The sequence below is a fragment of the Otolemur garnettii genome, unplaced genomic scaffold (genome assembly GCF_000181295.1).
Source record: "Otolemur garnettii isolate 467f Iridium unplaced genomic scaffold, OtoGar3 scaffold00134, whole genome shotgun sequence".
Taxonomy (NCBI): domain Eukaryota; kingdom Metazoa; phylum Chordata; class Mammalia; order Primates; family Galagidae; genus Otolemur; species Otolemur garnettii.
The window spans coordinates 2,008,123-2,026,987 of record NW_003852529.1 but is presented as its reverse complement, the minus strand read 5'-3'; the positions used below and the strand labels follow the sequence as shown (position 1 = coordinate 2,026,987).

At 41.8% G+C, this 18,865-nt stretch overlaps 1 protein-coding gene across 10 annotated transcripts in view; it reads left to right on the top strand.

The window, feature by feature from the left end:
• PPP6R3 (protein phosphatase 6 regulatory subunit 3) overlaps positions 1-18,865 on the top strand; it is a 148,777-nt gene that overhangs the window by 76,032 nt on the left and 53,880 nt on the right. For 6 of the 10 annotated variants that reach the window (XM_003798298.3, XM_003798299.3, XM_023518320.1 and 3 more), the window contains 5 exons: positions 3,169-3,355; positions 6,675-6,812; positions 8,838-8,903; positions 11,694-11,806; positions 16,044-16,157. In XM_003798298.3, the coding sequence (XP_003798346.1) occupies positions 3,169-3,355; positions 6,675-6,812; positions 8,838-8,903; positions 11,694-11,806; positions 16,044-16,157 (618 nt within the window). Of the gene's footprint in view, positions 1-3,166; positions 3,356-6,674; positions 6,813-8,706; positions 8,904-11,693; positions 11,807-16,043; positions 16,158-18,865 lie in introns of those variants that run through there. The other 4 variants (XM_023518324.1, XM_023518323.1, XM_023518321.1 and 1 more) reach the window with 4 other exon arrangements.

Sequence of the window (18,865 nt, the reverse complement as noted above, 5' to 3'; positions counted from 1 at the left end):
TGGACCTGCCTGGTAAGAAGCGATCAAACTCTGGGGATGCTAGATGTGGGTAGATTGGAAAGGGTTTCCTTACAGGTATGCAGTGGGAGAGAGTCAAGAGTGACAATAAGGGTTTTGGCCCGAGCAGCTGAGAGGATGGGTAGCTTTCTGGTACTGATGATAGAGTTCAGAGGCAGCAAGGTCAGGATTTGGGTATGGGGTTATTCAATTTGAGGTGCTTGTTAGGCATCAAGTGGAAATGGGGAGTACATGAAAAGCCACGAGGCCAAGCTGGTGCAGGAGGAAGAAAGCTTCAGAGATTGGGATGGAGAGCGTTGGCTGCCCCAGGCTTCCACTGAGGGCGAGAGGAGAGAGCTTGGAGGGCTGCTGTCATGAAAGCCAAGGGGGAAGACAGGTTACAAGTTGCTACTCATGAGAAACTGCTGAATTTGCAGCATGGAGACCCTGGTCCCTATCAGTACAACTTCTTTGGAGTGACAAAGGTGAAAACCTGCTGGGAATGCCTTTGAAGAGGGAGTGGGAACAGGCAGAGACAGTCTTTCAAGTAATTCCCTGTAACAGGAGCAGAGAGGAAGTGGTAGCTACAGGTAGATGTGGAGTCAGGATAGGTATGAGGCTTTGGTTTTTCTCCTCTAAGGAAGAAATGCTGCTGAGGAGGAAGCAGGCTGTCCAGGGATGGGCCGTGCTACAGTGGCAGAAGGGACTGCCCTCGAGGACAAATGGGAGGAAGGGCCCAGCTATAGGCCGGTGGTGCAGGAGACTGAGTTGTCTGCTGCTTGCCCCTGTGTTCTAAGTACAAAGGAAGAGAAGCCAGAGCACAGGGTGGGGGAAGAGGGGTCTTGCCAGGGGCTAGAGTAAAGGGCATCTGGATGCTTTAAAAGTTTGTTGAAAATTAAGGAGGGGGAGGAGAGTAGCCCCTGCCTGTCTGGAACCAGAACTCTTGAGCTTTCTTTTTTTTCTTTTCTTTTTTTTTTTTGAGACAGAGCCTCAAGCTGTCCCCCTGGGTAGAGTGCTGTGGCATTACAGCTCACAGCAACCTCCAACTCCTGGGCTCAAGCGAGTCTCCTGCCTCAGCCTCCCAAGTAGCTGGGACCACAGGCGCCCGCCACAACGCCCGGCTATTTTTTGGTTGCAGCCGTCGTTGTTTGGCGGGTCCGGGCTGGGAATTCGAACCCGCCACCTTAGGTGTACGTGGCTGGCGCCCCAGCCGGTTGAGCTATAGGCGCCGAGCCTGAGCTTTCTGTTATAGGTTGCATTATATGATGCTGAGGCTCATTCTGTGCACTTCCTGAATTCTATCATACCTCTAGGTCACCTGTAGAAAGTGAAAAATTTACAAGCTGCCCCTGCCCGCTGAGTCTGAATTTCCTATATGGGAATTTGGAAGTATACTCACACATTTGATTCATAGCCAGAATTGGGTCCTCTGCTTTTTACTAATTCTTTATTTGTTAGCAGTTTCCAAATTGGGATAGATTGTGTCCCCGCAGCCTCTCATAACAGCTGTGGAAGTAGAATACATCGATCATGTATTAAACAGTTATTTATTTCATGCTAGGCCCTCTCCCAGCCTTGCATGTTCCCCTCCTCCTCAAGCTAAGGACTATTGCCTTCATACTACCAACTTGGAAACAAGGCCCAGAGAGGTTAAATAACTTGCCCAAGGTTATATAGCTTGTGAGTGGTGGAGGCAGGATTAGAACCTAGGTAGTATAACTCCAGTAGCTGCATCTGGTAGTCACTGGTAGTGTAACATCCAGTAGATGCATCACTGTATCATCCTATTCCCCGGATAAGGGTTACTTTATAGGGGTTTATATTATATTATGGCATTGTTGAGCCTGTATGTTACATAATCTAAAGGAGCCTTTAGCTATACACCTCAGACTGCTGTTTGATAGTGTGATCACTTGCCCATACATCTGCCAGGTCTATTTTCTTTCTTTTCTTTTTTTTTTTAGAGACAGTCTCACTTTATTGCCCTGGGTAGAGTGCTGTGGGGTCACAGCTCACAGCAACCTCCAGCTCCTAGGCTTAGGTGATTCTCTTGCCTCAGCCTCCCAAGTAGCTTGGGCTACAGTGCCCACCACAACACCTGGCTATTTTTTAGTAGCAGTTTGGCCGGGGCTGCTTTTGAACCCACCACCCTCGGTATATGGGTCTGGCACCCTACTCACTGAGCCACAGGCGCCGCCCTATTTTCTTTTCCATCTTCTTATTAACAAAGATTCATTTTGGGGACATTCTCATACTGTTAAGTCTTCCAGCCTCATGCCAGACCCTCTCAGGCGCTATGGCTTTTGGGTGTGTTGCCGTTTGTCTCTTTGAGGCAGGGTGTCAAAATAGACAGCCATTTGCCTGCCTTGGATGCTTACAGATGTGTCTTACTTGTTCTAGCCAACAATCCTCACCTGTCTTTTGTCATACAGCTGCTTTTGGCTGTTTTGTCACCTCCCTGTCCTGGTCATCATTTGAACTTGCTACTCCTGACTAGTTGGAGTTCTGGGTCCCTACTGCCCAGCAAGTAAGACTATAAAGGAGCAGAAAAGTGAACTGTGGGTCAGATCAGAGTGTCATCTAGATGGGTTGGTCTCTCCATTGTTACTGTTGAAAACAGACAAGAAAGAGATTGTGCCAAGAGAAGTGAGTGGAGAAAATGGGTCTCCTGCCTGTTTTTCAGAAAGTGAGTGGTGTACTTGGCAGAGGCAGACATAATCATTACAACCCATCTAAAAATAAAGGCTAGTCCTGGTACCTGTAGTGTGCCGTACATAATCACAACAAGGTGCTGTGTGCGGTGCAGTCTCCTGTGTCCCCCAGAATTGTCTTGCAAGCTGTGTTGCTTTCCCTGTCAGAGGAGGCTGCTGAGGGCAGTGGCCCGCCACACCACAGCATGGCCTCTGTTGGCTCCTGGCGCCTAGTGGTGCTCTCATTTCTTTGGGGGAAAATGTATTCTTATTAAAGCTTGGCTTAAAAACAGTTTGGACAAAGTAGAAAATTCATTTTAATCTGGAGATTGGATAGAATGGATTGAAATTATTTTTCTAATTCCCCAGATGACTTTGTTATTTTCATAAAATTTTAGAAAGCCTCTCTGATTTGTGTTTTACTTTACATAATTAAACTGCTGTTAATACAGATGATGATGTAAGTATCCTGTTCTTCTAGGTATCCAAATATATCTTGTGAGTTGCTTACTTCCGATGTCTCCCAGATGAATGATAGACTGGGAGAAGATGAATCCTTGCTAATGAAATTATATAGCTTCCTACTAAATGATTCCCCTTTGAACCCTCTACTTGCCAGTTTCTTCAGCAAGGTGCTAAGTATTCTTATCAGCAGAAAACCAGAACAGGTAAATATTGTTTTCCCAACGGTAAGTATTAGGGCTGATCATCTCCCTGAGATGATCCCCCACTAGTATTGTTGCTTTAGTGTTTGCCTTAAGATCAGGTTCTTCCAGAGAATATATTTTAAACCACAAACATCTAAGTGCTCACTAACATACACTGACTGATACAATAATCAATGTTCTTTTCTAAATTCCTCAGATCTCACTTAATTTGTTAGCGTACTTTGGTCTCTTCTTTTGACAGGGAGTTAGAAGCATGAGAATATTAGTCATTCATTTATGTGGATAGGGCTGTGGCAGAGTAGTGACTCTTTGGCTACCAAACAATTGCTTTGTTTTGTCCCCCGCCCATGATAGTCAGAAATGAAGCTTAAACCAAAGGCCTTTCCCACAAAAGTTGTTAATGATTTGTTTATATAACTGGTGATTCTATTTTAGTTCTTTTGAAAATTTAAATGTCTGGCTTGAGACACCTGGGTGCCTAAAGTCTGTGCACCGTTGTGTACATCTGTAGCTGTGCTGTTCCTTTTCATTAGTGTTTGACAAAAATTCCTACCGTACTGTTACAGCATCCTCTTCTTCCCCTGTCTGTTTTGTTCTTAATGCAGATATACTTGGGAAATTAATTCTCTAAATATCTTTTACATGTGCAGTGGTTTTCCAGGTGTAATCCCTGGACCAGCAGCATGAGTATCACCTGAGAATTTGTTAGAAATGCTAGTTCTTGAGTCCCACCCCAGACCTACTAATCAGAAACTCTGCAGGTGGGACCCAGTAATCTGTGTTTTTAGCAAGCTTTCCAACTGAAGCATGCTCAAATTTGAGAACCATTGCTCTATGGGCCATTGATGTGAAAAAGCATCTACTTATACAGAAATTATAATCCTTTTATGGAAATTCACACCCAGGGAACAATTAGAGCTTCAGACACTCAAATACAAGCTATAACTGACTCACCAGAATTGCAGCAAGCAAGGGTGTGATGGTGTGGGGTGGAGGTGGTCAAACCAGTCATGACTGGCATCCTTCATGGTAGAAACCAGCCTCTGGGTGACCCATTCTTGGTATCAGCACTCATGAAAGGACTCGAACTATTTTGGGCCCAGTATGCTCTGTCCTATGCCAAAGCAGAGTGGATACATGTTTTATTTTGGAAAGAAATGTCATTCTTGGCTCGGCGCCTGTGGCTCAAGCGGCTAAGGCGCCAGCCACATACACCTAAGGTGGCGGGTTCAAATCCAGCCCAGGCCCGCCAAACAACAATGATGGCTGCAACCAAAAAAAAAATAGCCGGGCGTTGTGGCGGGCACCTGTGGTCCCAGCTGCTTGGGAGGCAGAGGCAGGGGACTCGCTTGAGCCCAGGAGTTGGAGGTTGCTGTGAGCTGTGATGCCAGAGCACTCTACCCAGGGGGACAGCTTGAGGCGCTGTCTCAAAGAAAAAAAAAAGAAATGTCATTCCTTCATGTTCTTAATTGAGTAGGATAACCTCCCTTAGTGTACTGGGAATAAGATTTTTTTTCCTTAGATAATATTCCAAAAGTTATGATAATTCTAATGCAGATTATTTCTTTTTCTCTCTTTGTACTGCTTTTTGATGAGAATTAAAAGTGCTGCTGGCCATCTTAGTGTTTCCAGTCAGGTCGCAGACAGTATCATTTCTTCTTTGTAGTCTTCCTCCTCACTTCTGTGCTGTTGGGACTCACATTTGCTGCCGTGTTTTTTGGTGTACTTTGATAGATACTTAACTTTCTGGAGCTCTGAGTGCTTGTTCTGGACTGCAGAATCAGACATGCTGTCCGTGCAGAGATGACGGCACGTGCCAGTTGACACTGAGGCTGGTGCCGGCTGCACTTCTCGTCTGGGGATGAGTGACAGCTGTAGCGCTCAGCAGCCTGTCCTCTTTCAGCTGTAGGTAAACTTGGCACCTCTCTCCTTTCACAATTGTGCATATGAATAAAAAGTTTTCTGTTAGGATATACACAAACACAAATAATGACAAAAATTCGGGCATCAAGCTATAGGGCCTCCTCTTTGTTGCGTGATGGACACCTGGGCTGGGCCATCTGTCCTGCAGGTCCTTGCTTACTTCCTCTTTTTTTTTTTTTTTTTTCTTACTTCCTCTTCACAGGACTAGCTGGGGCTTTTGCCTTTGGGCTGCCAGTCTGGTGTTTCTGTCACTAAATTGTGGAAACTTTTTGGTCATGTGACTTTTCCCTCCTGTCTCTTACTATCCTTTAAAAATCTACTATGGGACTCAGTTATAATTTGATTAATTATGTGTCATTTTTTGAGAGCTTATACCATTATGTTCAACCTCATTGTCTAGAGAAGCAATGTGGAGGGTTGATCTCGTATTTACACCTAATTGTGAGAAGCAAATTTTGGTTGTTATCTCTGGCTATTGAACTTCTTCATATGGAATAATGGAAGGATTGTGGCTTTTGTGCCATTCATATACAAGTTTAAACCTTAAGGCAGCCACTTTTTAGCCCTGCAAGATACTTAGCCTGTCTGAGTCTTGGTTTCTTCATCTGTAACCTTCTGGGGCTTTGGAGATCCTGCTGCAGGAGTTGCACACTAGCCCTGCTGTCCCTGGGTCTCATGAAGGGTCTAGCAGTAGATGACACAGGTACGCAGAAAGTGGAAGGCACACAAGGACCGAGAAGTCCCCCTTTCCTTCCAGTACAGACGACATCCAGGGACAGTCCTGACTTCTGTTGCTGTTTCCGTACCCCTCAGTGTAGCTATCAGCTCCTCTCCTACCAGCCACCCTTCTGGTGCTGACCTAATCAGGCAAATTGCTGAAAGTGAATTCAAAGGTGGTGTTTGCATAGCCAAGTGAGTTAATGACTTTGAAGCAGAATTCTTTGTTTTGAATGTTTTTTCACTCTTACTTGCTAGAGTATAATTAGGATTTTTGAATATTGTGCATTTTAATCCAAAATCTAATGGACTTGTTTTATGTCTGTAAACTCTAAAATGGTATATCCTTTTGCTCTTCATAGGCAAATTAAAATTTTGATCCCTGTTCTTAGAGAATTAATAATGAAAGTAAATAGAAGTAAAAGGTTCTATTACATTCTGTTTGTATCAGGGAACAGGTGCTGATTTGGGAGTTTTCTGCAGCAGGGGTTTTTGAATACTGTACCTGAGAACCAGGCTTTCCAGCGTGATATCTCATTGCTAACGCAGCCTTTGCCACTCTTCACCCTGAAGAAGCGGTGGGATATTGGAGGAAAGGGATGGGGCAGGATTTAAAACATGCTGAAGTTTATAATTCCCAACTTGCATGTATTTCAGTTTTTTATTTGTTCTCCTCTAGATTGTGGATTTCTTAAAGAAGAAACGTGATTTCGTAGACCTTATTATAAAGCATATAGGAACTTCAGCTATCATGGATTTGTTGCTCAGGCTTCTGACATGTATTGAGCCTCCACAGCCCAGGCAAGATGTGCTGAATGTGAGTAGAATTCTGATCTGTCACTGACTGGGGTTGGGTAGCTGGCCTGTGAGCCCCATGTTGCTGTGTGCTGGGAGGGGTTCCCTGGGATTACTGTTGGTAGTAGAGGGTTGTCTGTGGGTGGTGGGGCAGGGAAGTGAGTGGGGAAGAAAAGTTGTTCCAAAATAGGAAGAGATTAAGATTTTACAGGAGTAGGATTTCAGCTGGGAACATCCCTACATGTGTGGGTATTTTGTCCTGAGAGGTTTTTCCCTCTTTGCTGGTTGGTTTTTTGTGGGTATAGTGAGGCAGAATGTGTTGAGGGTTTGTCTTAAAGCTGGGTCTGGTAGAGCAGAAACAAGAAGGCTAGGAGCTCTCGATCTCACTTGAGTATGCTGGGAAACTTTTTTTCCCTGCAGGACTAGCCACACTCTACAGTGCTGACTTTGAAAGTCAGGATGGAGAGGTGTCTGCATTTCCAGGCATTTGGGCTTCAGAAGTACCTCTCTTCTCCTGGTACCTAGGAGCTTGAGATAGGGAGGAGAACAGAGTTTACTCTGAAAAGGACATGCTTTAAATTTTAGATAACAGGTGATTTTTAGGATATGTGCTTCTTGATGTCTTAGGTGGAATTTGGGTGGGAAGAGAGGAGGGTGTATAACCTTATTCTTGAAAATAAGGTTTCTCCTGGGCTCTCATCTGTGCCCTGTGTTCTTGTCTTCTGTCTCCTCTTCCTTTCTTTACCTTCTCTGCCTTCTAGAACCAATATTCAATCCTTTCTATCTTTAATACTCACTCTGGAACCTTAGAACTTACTCGCTTCTTTGGCAGTGAGTTTTGTTGAAAATGCTAGCTTTAATTAAAGACCTAGAGGAATATAGGGAGACATAGGAGGGCCTGTCGGGTGATGCCTAGGATAGGATGGGTTCCACTGAGGTGGGCAGGTGTGCTGGGGATTTGTCAAAATGCCCCAGGCACCACAGTCACTGCGTGTAAACCCACTGAGTTCACCTAGCAGCTGTCCTGGTACTTTGCTGTGGGTAGAGGTCTTAAATTGGGATGCCCAGTTCCTTCTCAGTGTGCTGTGTTGGACATAAGTCTTCTCAAAAGAGGTTGAGGTTGGATTATTATAAAGAAGTATTTATTCAGGGTGGTTGCTGGAGTGAATTTATTCATTTTGTCACTTCTGGGATGAATTTCAGAGCATGTTTCCAAAGGAATAGATGTGTTTCTGGAGAGAGTTAGTGATAGGTGGATAATAAAGGCATAGGCTTGGGGGAAGGTTAGTTAGAAACTCCAAAGTCTTATTTTGCTTTGGTGGGCCCCAATGGGGGAATTAATCCAAGTGAGCTTAGAACTCAGGTGCTTATGAATGAAGAGGCAGTAGGGGGCACATTAGTTGAACTAATGCCCCAGCTGACTTTTTGTTTTTATTCTAATCTCCTTTATATTTTTGTTCACTGTAGCATTTCATACATAGGTTAAAAAGAGTTGCCACAGTTGTGATAATAGCTCTTTGCCAATATATGACAGGGCAGACAAATCCCCCGGTGTTTCCTGCAGTGACTTTGGCTTTGTAATCTAAAAGTCACTTTTGGTTCGTCTTGTGTTTTTTCTTAATCCAGACGCTTGCTGCTAAATACTACTCTTCTCAATCTTTCTGAAGCTCAGAGCAAACATGTTTTTTATAGAATGATAAAAATTCCATCCTTAATGCCCATACTTCCCTTCATAATATCCCAAGTATAAACCCTTGTAGTCCTGAATAGCTGGGAATTACTGCATAGCTAAGGAGCTGATGTTTAGAGTTTTAGTATGTGGGTATTGTAATTTGGGGAGTTGTTGATACTGTCGGCCACTGTTAAAATAATATATTCACTGGCATTTTCCTTGGGCGACTTTTAATTTTCTGTAGTGTTCAAAGTCCAGAGAAACCTGTAACATTCTACTTAAAATGTGATGGATATTTCCAAGTATGTTAATCTTCATTGGGGCTTGAACAAGAGCCACTCATTGCTATGATTACTTCTACAATGTGTTTTACAGTGGTTAAATGAGGAGAAAATTATCCAGAGGCTTGTGGAAATAGTTCATCCATCGCAAGAAGAAGATGTAAGTTCTCTTGTGTGACTATAAACTTGATTGAAAAATAAAACTCTTTATTCGAACACAGAGCTTATTTGTATTAGATGTGAAAATGATCAGAGAAGACAGCAATAGTTTGATATTCTTGAAGTTGCTGGTTTTCCAAACAATATTACATTTTGTTAATACAAAGATTTCCAGAAATGTGCTAAAACAGGCCCTTGTTCTACCACCACCTCCTTTCTAGAGCTGGATTTTATGCTGAACCTGCCTGTCTTTGTTATAAACCTCCTTTGTTTGTGCTGCTTTTTTCTTTTCTTTTTTTGTTTTTGAGACAGAGCCTCAAGCTGTCCTGGGTAGAGTGCTGTGGCATCACAGCTCATAGCAACCTCCAACTCCTAGGCTCAAGCAAGTCTCCTACCTCAGCCTCCCAAGTAGCTGGGGCCACAATTGCCGACCACAACGCCTGGCTATTTCTTTTTGGTTGCAGCCGTCATTGTTGTTTGGCAGGCCAGGCTGGATTCAAACCTGCCACCTTAGGTGTATGTGGCTGGTGCCTTAGCCACTTGAGCCACAGGCGCCCAGCCTGCTTTTTTTCTTTTATACCCATCTTTAGCCCAGTTGAGGTGGCCACACCTGTATTCACATTATCTTTTCTGGTTCAAGCTTTGTAGGCAACAGGGTGAGATGTTGTTCACCTTTGAATCCCTACTTAACTTGGTGGTTTTATTTCCCAGCTCTGGCTTTTAAGTTCTGATAGGTTTGGCCTTTGTCCTACGTGCTAATGATTGATTTCGCAATAGGATTGAAACTTAATTTGGAGTTTTCAGATAGAGCTGTGTGCTGAGATGACATCTGCTGGGACCTGTGTGTGTGTGTCCCTCTAGGGTAGATCTAAAGTCACTACCACCTTAAGAATCAGGCCAAGTTGTGTGAAATTGCCAGTAGTCATCATTTTTACCTGTGACATGACATGACATGACATGACAGTTCTATGTGATTCGACCTAGTGTCTATAAAGGAGTTGGTTTAAGGGCAATTCAGAGTGTGTCAAGGGCCCTAGGGAACCTCCTTGTAGTCCTCCAGGTTGCAGGTTACATGGGGGAGTGAACACCATGGATGAGTAGTACAAAAGAAGAGGCATGGAGCCAGGAGGGGAATTTTCTCTGGTGGTGGATCTAACCCCTTCCACTCTGGTCCATTCAAAAACTTTTGGTACTTCAACTTTATTAAAAGGGCTGTCATTTCCGCACTCATCCCTCCTTGGAACAGTGAGGCGTGTACACCCTTGCAATATTTATTACTGTTGCCCAATTTGACTTTCTGGATGTGATCATTGTGCACAGTGGATTGGGTGATAGAGAGTAAAGCAAAGTGATAAGCACCCCCCCCCCCAAGGTGTGAGAGCGCCTTTCCCATGTGGTAAAAGTGTGGGTGATGTGGGCCGTGGAGTTGTGACAGGAGCGTGGCTGACCCTTTATGTGAATAATGCTTACTCCTCACTATGTTCTTGAGCAGAAGAATTTGTTCAGTAGATTGAGAGGAGGATTGTTCAGTGGGACCTGTCTGAAGGACCCTTTGCTAAAGGAGAAGTCCAATTCTGCAGCAAGTTTTTTGAGAAGCAGAAAGCAGTGTGGGCATCAGCATCATCTCTGCTTGAGTTACAAGAAAGTTAAATTTGCCCTTTTGGACAGTCCTGTCAATACTTTTGTTTTGCCATAGTTGTGATAATCAAAATTACACTGACCGGTTTATGTTTGTTAAGGAGTTGTTAGGTCCCTGATTCTGATGGGCGTGTATTGCATCTCTGCTGGAATGCTATTGGCTGGGAGAACAGTGCTCAGTTCCATAGGACCCAGGAATATGATGTGTTTGGTGATGAGATGTTAGCGCTTTCCTGTAAGATATTCATTGGTATCTCTCAGAAAGCTATATTCACTTCCTTTTTTTTTTTTTTTTTTTTTTTTTGGAGACAGCCTCAAGCTATTGTCTTGAGTAGAGTGCTGTGACGTCACCGCTCACAGCAACCTCCAACTCCTGGGCTCAAGCGAGTCTCCTGCCTCAGCCTCCCAAGTAGCTGGGACCACAGGTGCCTGCCACAACGCCTGGCTATTTTTTGGTTGTAGTTGTCGTTGTTAAGCAGGCCCAGGCCGGATTAGAACCTGCCAGCCCTGGTCTATGTGGCTGGGGCCTTAGCTGTTTGAGCTATAGGCGCCACCCCTATTTTATTTTTTTAGCCACAGAAACATGTGCATCTTTCTATGCTGATGAAAGTATATTTTGGAACCAGTTAAATATCCCTTATCTGAAATGCTTGGAACCAGAAGTATTTCAGATTTTATCTGTTTTTGGATTTTGGAATGCTTGTTGTATTTGCACTATACCATTCAGTATCCAGATCGAAAAATCTAAAATGCCCCAGTGAGCATTGTCATTGATCGTCATGTTTCAGATGTTGGTGCATTTTGGATTTCAGATGTTTTGTATTTGGGATGTTTAACCTGCGCGCGTGTGTGTGTGTGTGTGTGTGTGTGTGTGTGTGTGTGCGTGTATTTAAGTATATGGGGATACAAATTTCCTTGTCAGAATTTTGATCATATCCCCCTACACTAGTGATTTGTATTGTGCAATTTTGTAAAGCTCCTTAGCTTAACAGGATAAAATATGGTGTTATTTCTTCCAGACTTTACTTTTTGCTCACTGAAGCTTTTGACCAGTATGAATTTGTTATTTCTTAAGCAATTTTTCCTTCCATTTTTTAATACAAATGTAAACTCTAATGCATTTTATAGTTAAAATTGTACTTTTTCCCTTTAGCGACATTCAAATGCATCGCAGTCACTTTGTGAGATTGTTCGCCTGAGCAGAGACCAGATGTTACAAATTCAGAACAGTGCAGAACCAGATCCTTTGCTCGCCACTCTAGAAAAGTATGTTTCAAACTGGTTTTGTTCTTTTTTAATATTGCCGCTGTTTGGTGTGTTACCGTCGTGTATGATTGGTAAGTGCTCTTTATGTGGAATTTATATTCCTGGAAAATAACCTTGGGTGAGTGAGAAGGTAGGAAAACCTCTCCCTATCTCAATGGAGATCAACAGGCTGAGAAGGTAAATGCTGGCACTTCTGTGTAGACTTTGAACTCTCCAGTTTTCTGTAAACTCCGTTCTGTAGAGCCACTGTAAGCTGTGGTCAGACCTGCTTCCAAAGGTCTTTTGATGAACAACATACTTGTGTATGTACTACATTGACCCATTTTTAGTTAACCAGTTTTTATCAGAAGATCTTAGGGTTTACTGTATCTTTGGAGTTAATTGGGGGCAACCTGAACAATTAATTTCATGTGTAGGTAGAAGACAGCTTGTGGATAAGGTGCTATTTTTTCCTGGATTCACACATTTTCAGGGAGAATGTTTATCGTTGATGTGGGCATGCATTTGATATGCATTCAAACAGCTGAAAATTATTTTAGTAGAGAAAAGTCAAGTATTTCCCTACTTTGGATAAGTAATGGAAAGAGTACCTGTACCTGGCAAAACACTGTGTGTAGTGTTTCCTTGGTGCGTCTGAGACAGGCAAGGGGCAGTTTAGAGACACGTTAGCTCAAAAACTTTGTCTTCTGAGAAGTACAGTTATGTTTTCTCAGTATGTATTGTAGAATAGGAAGAAGTTGGTGGGTTCTTTGAAGTAGCAAAACTACAAAAGGTTACTGGCTTTTGAGTAAAATAGCATTTTACCTGCCTTATTTTAGTAATTTTTGGCATCATGTCACATGTACTTCTTTTAAATATACAAGATATCTGACATTCAGATACTAATTGTAGTATCAATTAGATTAAGCTTTGTTAAAATTGCCATTTGAGTAGGATAAAGATGTTGAATGTCAGTGGTTTCATATGGATCACTACAGTGATGTCCACTCAAACTATAATAAAAGCCATGTGTAACTTTAAATGGTTTTTTACAAAGTCTTGGAAATCTACCCTATATTTTACACTAGTAAACGTCAAATCAGATGAGTTAAATTTTGAGCACCTAGTAGCTGGTGCGGTTATTGGCTCCCTTATTTTGATTTATTTTTGTTGTTGTTGCAGTTTGGCCAGTCCTGGGTTCAAACCCACCACCCTCGGTATATGGGGCCAGCGCCCTACCCACAGAGCCACAGGTGCCGCCCAATAGCTCCCTTATTTTTTAACGCAAGATCAGCCTGAATGTCAGCTGTTCATTAGTGACCTCTGAGCTCTTTAGTGCTATTACAGCCTTCCACACAACTTTATTTACCAAATATGTGACCTCACCATCAGGACTGTGTGTGCACACCAGCTTTTTTCTTTCCTTCCCCCCTAAAAAGAGATAAATTCTCTTCTTCGGTCAGTCACCCAAGCTGGAGTACAGTGGCATGGTCATACATACTCCTGGAACTCCTGGGCTCAAGTGATCTTCCTACCTCAGTCCCTCAGCCTCTTGACTAGCTAGGATTATAGGTGTATGCCATTACATTTGGTTAATTTTTAAAATTTTTTGTTGATATGAGATCTTGAACTTCTGGCTTCAAGCATTCTTCCTGCCTTGGCCTCCCAGAATGCTGGGATTATAGGCTTGAGCCACCACCACACCCAGCCTGTATGAGCTTTTATTTTTCAGTTGTGTCCTTTTTTTTTTCTCTGTGAGAAGGGTTTCGATCTGTTGCCTGGGCTGGAGTACAGTGGTATCACCATAGCTCACTCACTACAACCTCCTACTCCTGGGCTGACGTGGTCCTCCTACCTTAGCCTCCCAAGTAGCTAAGACTGTAGGCACCTGCTACCACATCTGGATTATTTTCAATTTTTTTGTGGAGATGGGGTCTTGTGTTGCTCAGGCTTATCTCAAACTCCAAGCCTCAAGCAGTCCTTCCACCTTGGCCTCCCAAAGTTCTAGGATTACAGGTGTGAACCACAGTGCCCAGTCTGATTGTGTCTTTAGTTAGTCCTGAAACTGGCAGCTAATTTCTAGAATGAAGATAGGTATATGCTCAGTATTTACATGATTAAAATAATTTCTCCAACTAATAGAGAAAATTTCTTCAGATACATGGATCTGTTGAGTCAGTGGCCATGGGATATCACCAAATAATATCTTTCCCTTAGCAGGGAGGTTTACTTTGTAGTAATACAGATTCTTACGGTTCTTTTGAGAATGAGAATCTGCCCTTACTGATATATACAATGACAAAAGATTTAAGTTCAGAGACCTTAGAAATGAGTTGGATTTGATCCTCTTTAAGCCACTTTTATAAAAGTGAGTCTTTCCTGTGGCTGCCTATATTTAAAAGAAAAGTGAGTCATTATCTCAAAGGTCCATAAAGAACGTGAATGGCTTCATGCATAAAACAACTCATATCATGAACTTTGCTGATGCTTATCCAAAAATTCTTAGTTTTTTAAGTGTGAAAGAATATATTTTCTCTTACGTATAAATAGATCCCTTTTTTAAAGAATGTGAGGCATTCTTTTTTATCCTTTTTGATAAGCTCTTATGCTTTGTTTTATTATTTATACTGTGTTTGGTGACATTTGTATGTGCAAGTAAGAATCAGAATATGGCACAGCTACTGTGTTGTTACATCTTGACCGTCAAGTTTTTGCTGGATGTTATGTTGCTCTTGTCCATTAGAATTCTTTCATGGATACAGTAGACCAGGGGTTCTCAAACTTTTTAACCAGGGGGTCAGTTCACTGTCCCTCAGACCGTTGGAGGGCCAGCCTGTGGGCGCCGGGACGAGTCGGCTGTTAAGCAAGACAGGCAGTGGTGGCAAAAACACCCGGCGGGCCGGATAAATGTCCTAGGTGGGCCACAGTTTGATGATGCCTGCAGTAGACTTACAGTTGGATGTAGCCATGAAATGGCTGGAGCCTCTTTTCTCCTTTTGCTCAGGTGTCTGCATTTACAGAAGTGTGCTATCATTCTCTAATGTGGAAGGTACTGTGAGTATACTCAGAGAATGTGGACATTTACAGTTGAGTGCTTTATTGGGACTGGGCCAAAGCTACTGTTTGAAGAGCCTACATATTTACTGTACATATTTACAACAGTTTACTGTGAAAGGTAGCCTGTTCTCCAGAGCTCAGTTCCACATATTTAATCTATACACCGCTCTGTTTTGAGTGACTTTTATAGTACTCCTGGTTCAAGGTCTCCTAAGCAGTTAGTGCATTGAGTACTTGAAAAATTCTTCTTGCAAGTTTGAAGAAGGGGACTCTATGAAGTTAGGTAGATATCAGTTTTACTGCCTTTCCCCAAAAAGCAAGAGACTCCCTCCTACTTGCTACACTAGCTTGGCAAGAGGTGGTGAAGGAACTGGTGTTCACATGGGCATAGCTGTGCTTGGAGTGACTGGCATCTTTGCTGGGTGAGCAACCAGGGATAAGCCAACTGCACGTTGCATTGTGAGAAAGATTCCGTTTCTTAACTTACATGGATTTGGAAAGTTACCGAGATCCTAAGAAACAGGTTTTCCTTGAGATGTTCATATAAATTTAACTAACAGATTGCCCTTGTGTTTTATGTTAATTGTAATTTTGCACATGTACGAGAGACGTGTAATGGGAAGAGTGTGCTTTTGGGGCAATAGTTTAGTCAAATGCATTTCATTGCTGCCATGTTATTTAGACTTAATCAAATTTTAACTGTAGAGTAAAATGATGTTCCCTTTTTCCTATTTTAGATCTTTAATTGTGCACTTGTGCCTTTATAGGAAAATATTTGTGAGTTCTAATTAGCCTTTTTGAAAGTTTTCCCTCCTTTTGTGTGGGAGGTGGTGAGGGGTTCTTAGTCTTATTCCCACCTCCAAATAGCAGCAGCACCACAGACCTGGTCTGAGTGGGAGGTGATTTTCAGTCTTGAAATATTTATTGGCTCTCAACAAGATCCACAAAGGCAAGTGAGGTCCACACTAAAGAGAAGAGATAACAATCTGTGTGTATGGGAGAGTGACACTTATAAATAAACAGGATCAGTTGCCTACCTTCATAAATTTATAAAAATAAAATACTAAATAAACCAATATGCCCAAAAGCAGGTGAACTCTTATATGACACTCATCTTACTTATGCTGGGATCTTTTTCTTGAAAGCTGTTAGTGAAAAATGATTTTGCAATTAGCATTTGACTATTGATTTGTTTCCCTAGGCAAGAAATTATAGAGCAGCTTCTATCAAATATTTTTCACAAAGAGAAAAACGAATCAGCCATAGTCAGTGCAATCCAGATACTGCTGACTTTACTTGAGACACGACGACCAACGTAAGCTTTTCTTTTGTCATAAGAAATCAACCATATTAAGTTAAGAGAAAGTTCTTGGTAGATAAGCTACAATAGCATGCCTTTGACTTTCAGATGCTAAATCTGTTATCCACTGTATAATCTATAACTTAGTTTTATATAAATACCATAAATAGGGGCTCAGTGGTCAGGGCTCCGGCTACACACACCAGGGCTGGCAGGTTCAAACAACAACAATGACAACTACAACAGGAAAAAAATTAGGCGGATACCTGTAGTCCCAGCTACTTGGGAGGCTGAGGCAAGAGAATTGCTTAAACCCAAGAGTTTGAGGTTGTTGTGAGCTGTGATGTTACGGCACTCTACTGAAGGTGACATAGTAAGACTGTCTTGAACAAACAAAAAAAATAAATAAATGAATACCGTAGATAGGGATACAGTTGAAAAATGGTTTGGTGAACACTGTTGGCAGTATTTAGACTCTACTTATATTTGGGTTTTTGTAGTAGTTTGGAAAATGCTGCTATTACTATAATAAACTATGACAAATCAAAAACACATACAATGGCTCAAACCCAGAGAAGCTTATTTTTTTGCTCATGAAAACTGAAAACAGGTATTCTAATCCGTGAACAGCTCTCCTTGAGAGTCAGTTCCATTTCTTGATTCTTTTTTTCAGATACTTAGACCTTCAGGTTTTGGGGCGGGGCTGGTGGTGGTGTTTATTTGTGGTTTCACTTTTGAGGGTGCTGTAGTTCATGAGGCTTTTTGAAAATAGATAGCCAGGTGGCTTGAGCCCTTAAGGAAGACTTTCTGCTAACTACTTAATAATCAGAAATAATAGTTTGTTTTTACCTTGTGTGGTCTCTTGCCCCTGGACCAGCCATTTAATATTTTGTCATGTTATTCTTTTTTAAGAGGCAGGATCTCATTCTGTCACCCATTGAATAGAGTACACTGATGCCATCCTACTGCAGTAGAACCTGGAACGCCTGGGCTTAAGCAATTCTCCCTCCTCAGCCTCCTGTATAGCTGGGACTGGAGGCATGTCACTACACTCAGCTGGTATTTCATGATATTATGAATAATTTATGTCAGTGCTAATTTGCTTATGATTAGGGTTTTCCAACTGCTCTTGAAGCATGCAGATTTAAAGAGGAATGCGTAAATAGGTGTTCCAGAATTGCTTGATTAAGAGGTTGGAATTTTTACTTTCTCCCTCAATATTAGATCCATTCATTAAGCCAGGGGACATAAAGAGTAGGACAGGTAGAGTCTGCTGTCATCATATGAAAACTTTAGCTCTCTGTTGTTTTTTAGTTTACTTTTAGCTGTGTGATTTTGGTTTCCAGCAAAATAGTGAAGGCAACCTTACCAGCCCCTGCTTCCCAAATTCTTGGTCTCTGTTGATGGTTTGCCTAGGTTTTGGTGGCACTAATGGAAGGGCTTTGTGGCGGCACTGATTCTAGTGCATTCTAATTTGGGGGATTGCTTGCCTCTACCTGTGTCTTCCCAGGCAAATCATATTTTAAATAATAGAAACAATAAACTATTTGTCAAGTGTAAATAGCATTCTCTTGCTACTCATGCTACAAGGCCATTGCGCCATCTCTTTGGTAATCCTGTGAGGTTTATATGGACTTCTCTGAATTGAGAAATAAATGAAGAAAAAGTACAAATTTTGCATATGGAAGTGAAAAAAGCACATGATTATATAATTTAAATAGCAAACAGAGAAGACAGTACAAGAAATAATAGAGGGAACTTGCTAATCACAAGGAATTTAATCCTCAAACCAGAAAGGTTTACCAAATTCTAAGCAAGATTGAATTAAGAGTTGGATCCTAGCTGTATCTTGATAAGATTTACTAATCCCAGTGATAAAGAGTAAATCTTCAAAGTATCTGGATTTTAAAAAATGGGCTACCATGTGAAGCCAGTGAGATTGCCAGAGATGTCATTTGCAAAGCTTAATAAATACTGAAAAACAGAAGGCAGGATTGTGCTCCTACAACACTCCTGTTGATGTGTGAGGGCAAAAGAGGTATTTTCGATCATTTAGGAACATGGTGTTCCAACTGTATACTGTTCATGAAATAAAATTACTCAAAGATGGCTTTTACCAAAGCCAAACACAAAATAAATAACAATGAAGAACTTAAGGTAATGAAATATATTGGTAATTTATGACCAAGAAATGGGTGAAAGTGTGAAAATAAATGTTATAGAGAAATTTAAATGTTAAGAATAAATAATTGAAATAAGTCAAATGTTGAAAAAAATGGAATGAATTCCAGGTTATTGTAATAAAATTCAAGAAATGAGAGGAAGGGGTAAATTACTACCTTACAGTTCTCATCCTGGGGCAGCTGAGGTATATCTCATGTGTAGTATTTTTCTTTGAGTTGATAAAATTATACTTCAGATACATTTTTTTTTAAATAAATGTTCTAGAATAACAGTAGGCCATTTAACTCCCAAAGTAAGTTAGAGGGCAAGGATAGTAAAGAAACCCTGAACTCTGTAGACAGACACAAGGGTAATTTGCACACTCCTGGAAAGCTCTTTACAAAATACTGGAAAAAGCAGGGTTGAGACACCGGAGAAAACTCTGTTACAGTTTAGACCCAAGGAGGGGAGAAATGCAGTCTTTGGGTCCAGGATCCTCGTCCTGGCACTTCTGAAGAAAACTAAAGCCTTTAGTTCTATTATTATGTATATTTGGAAGA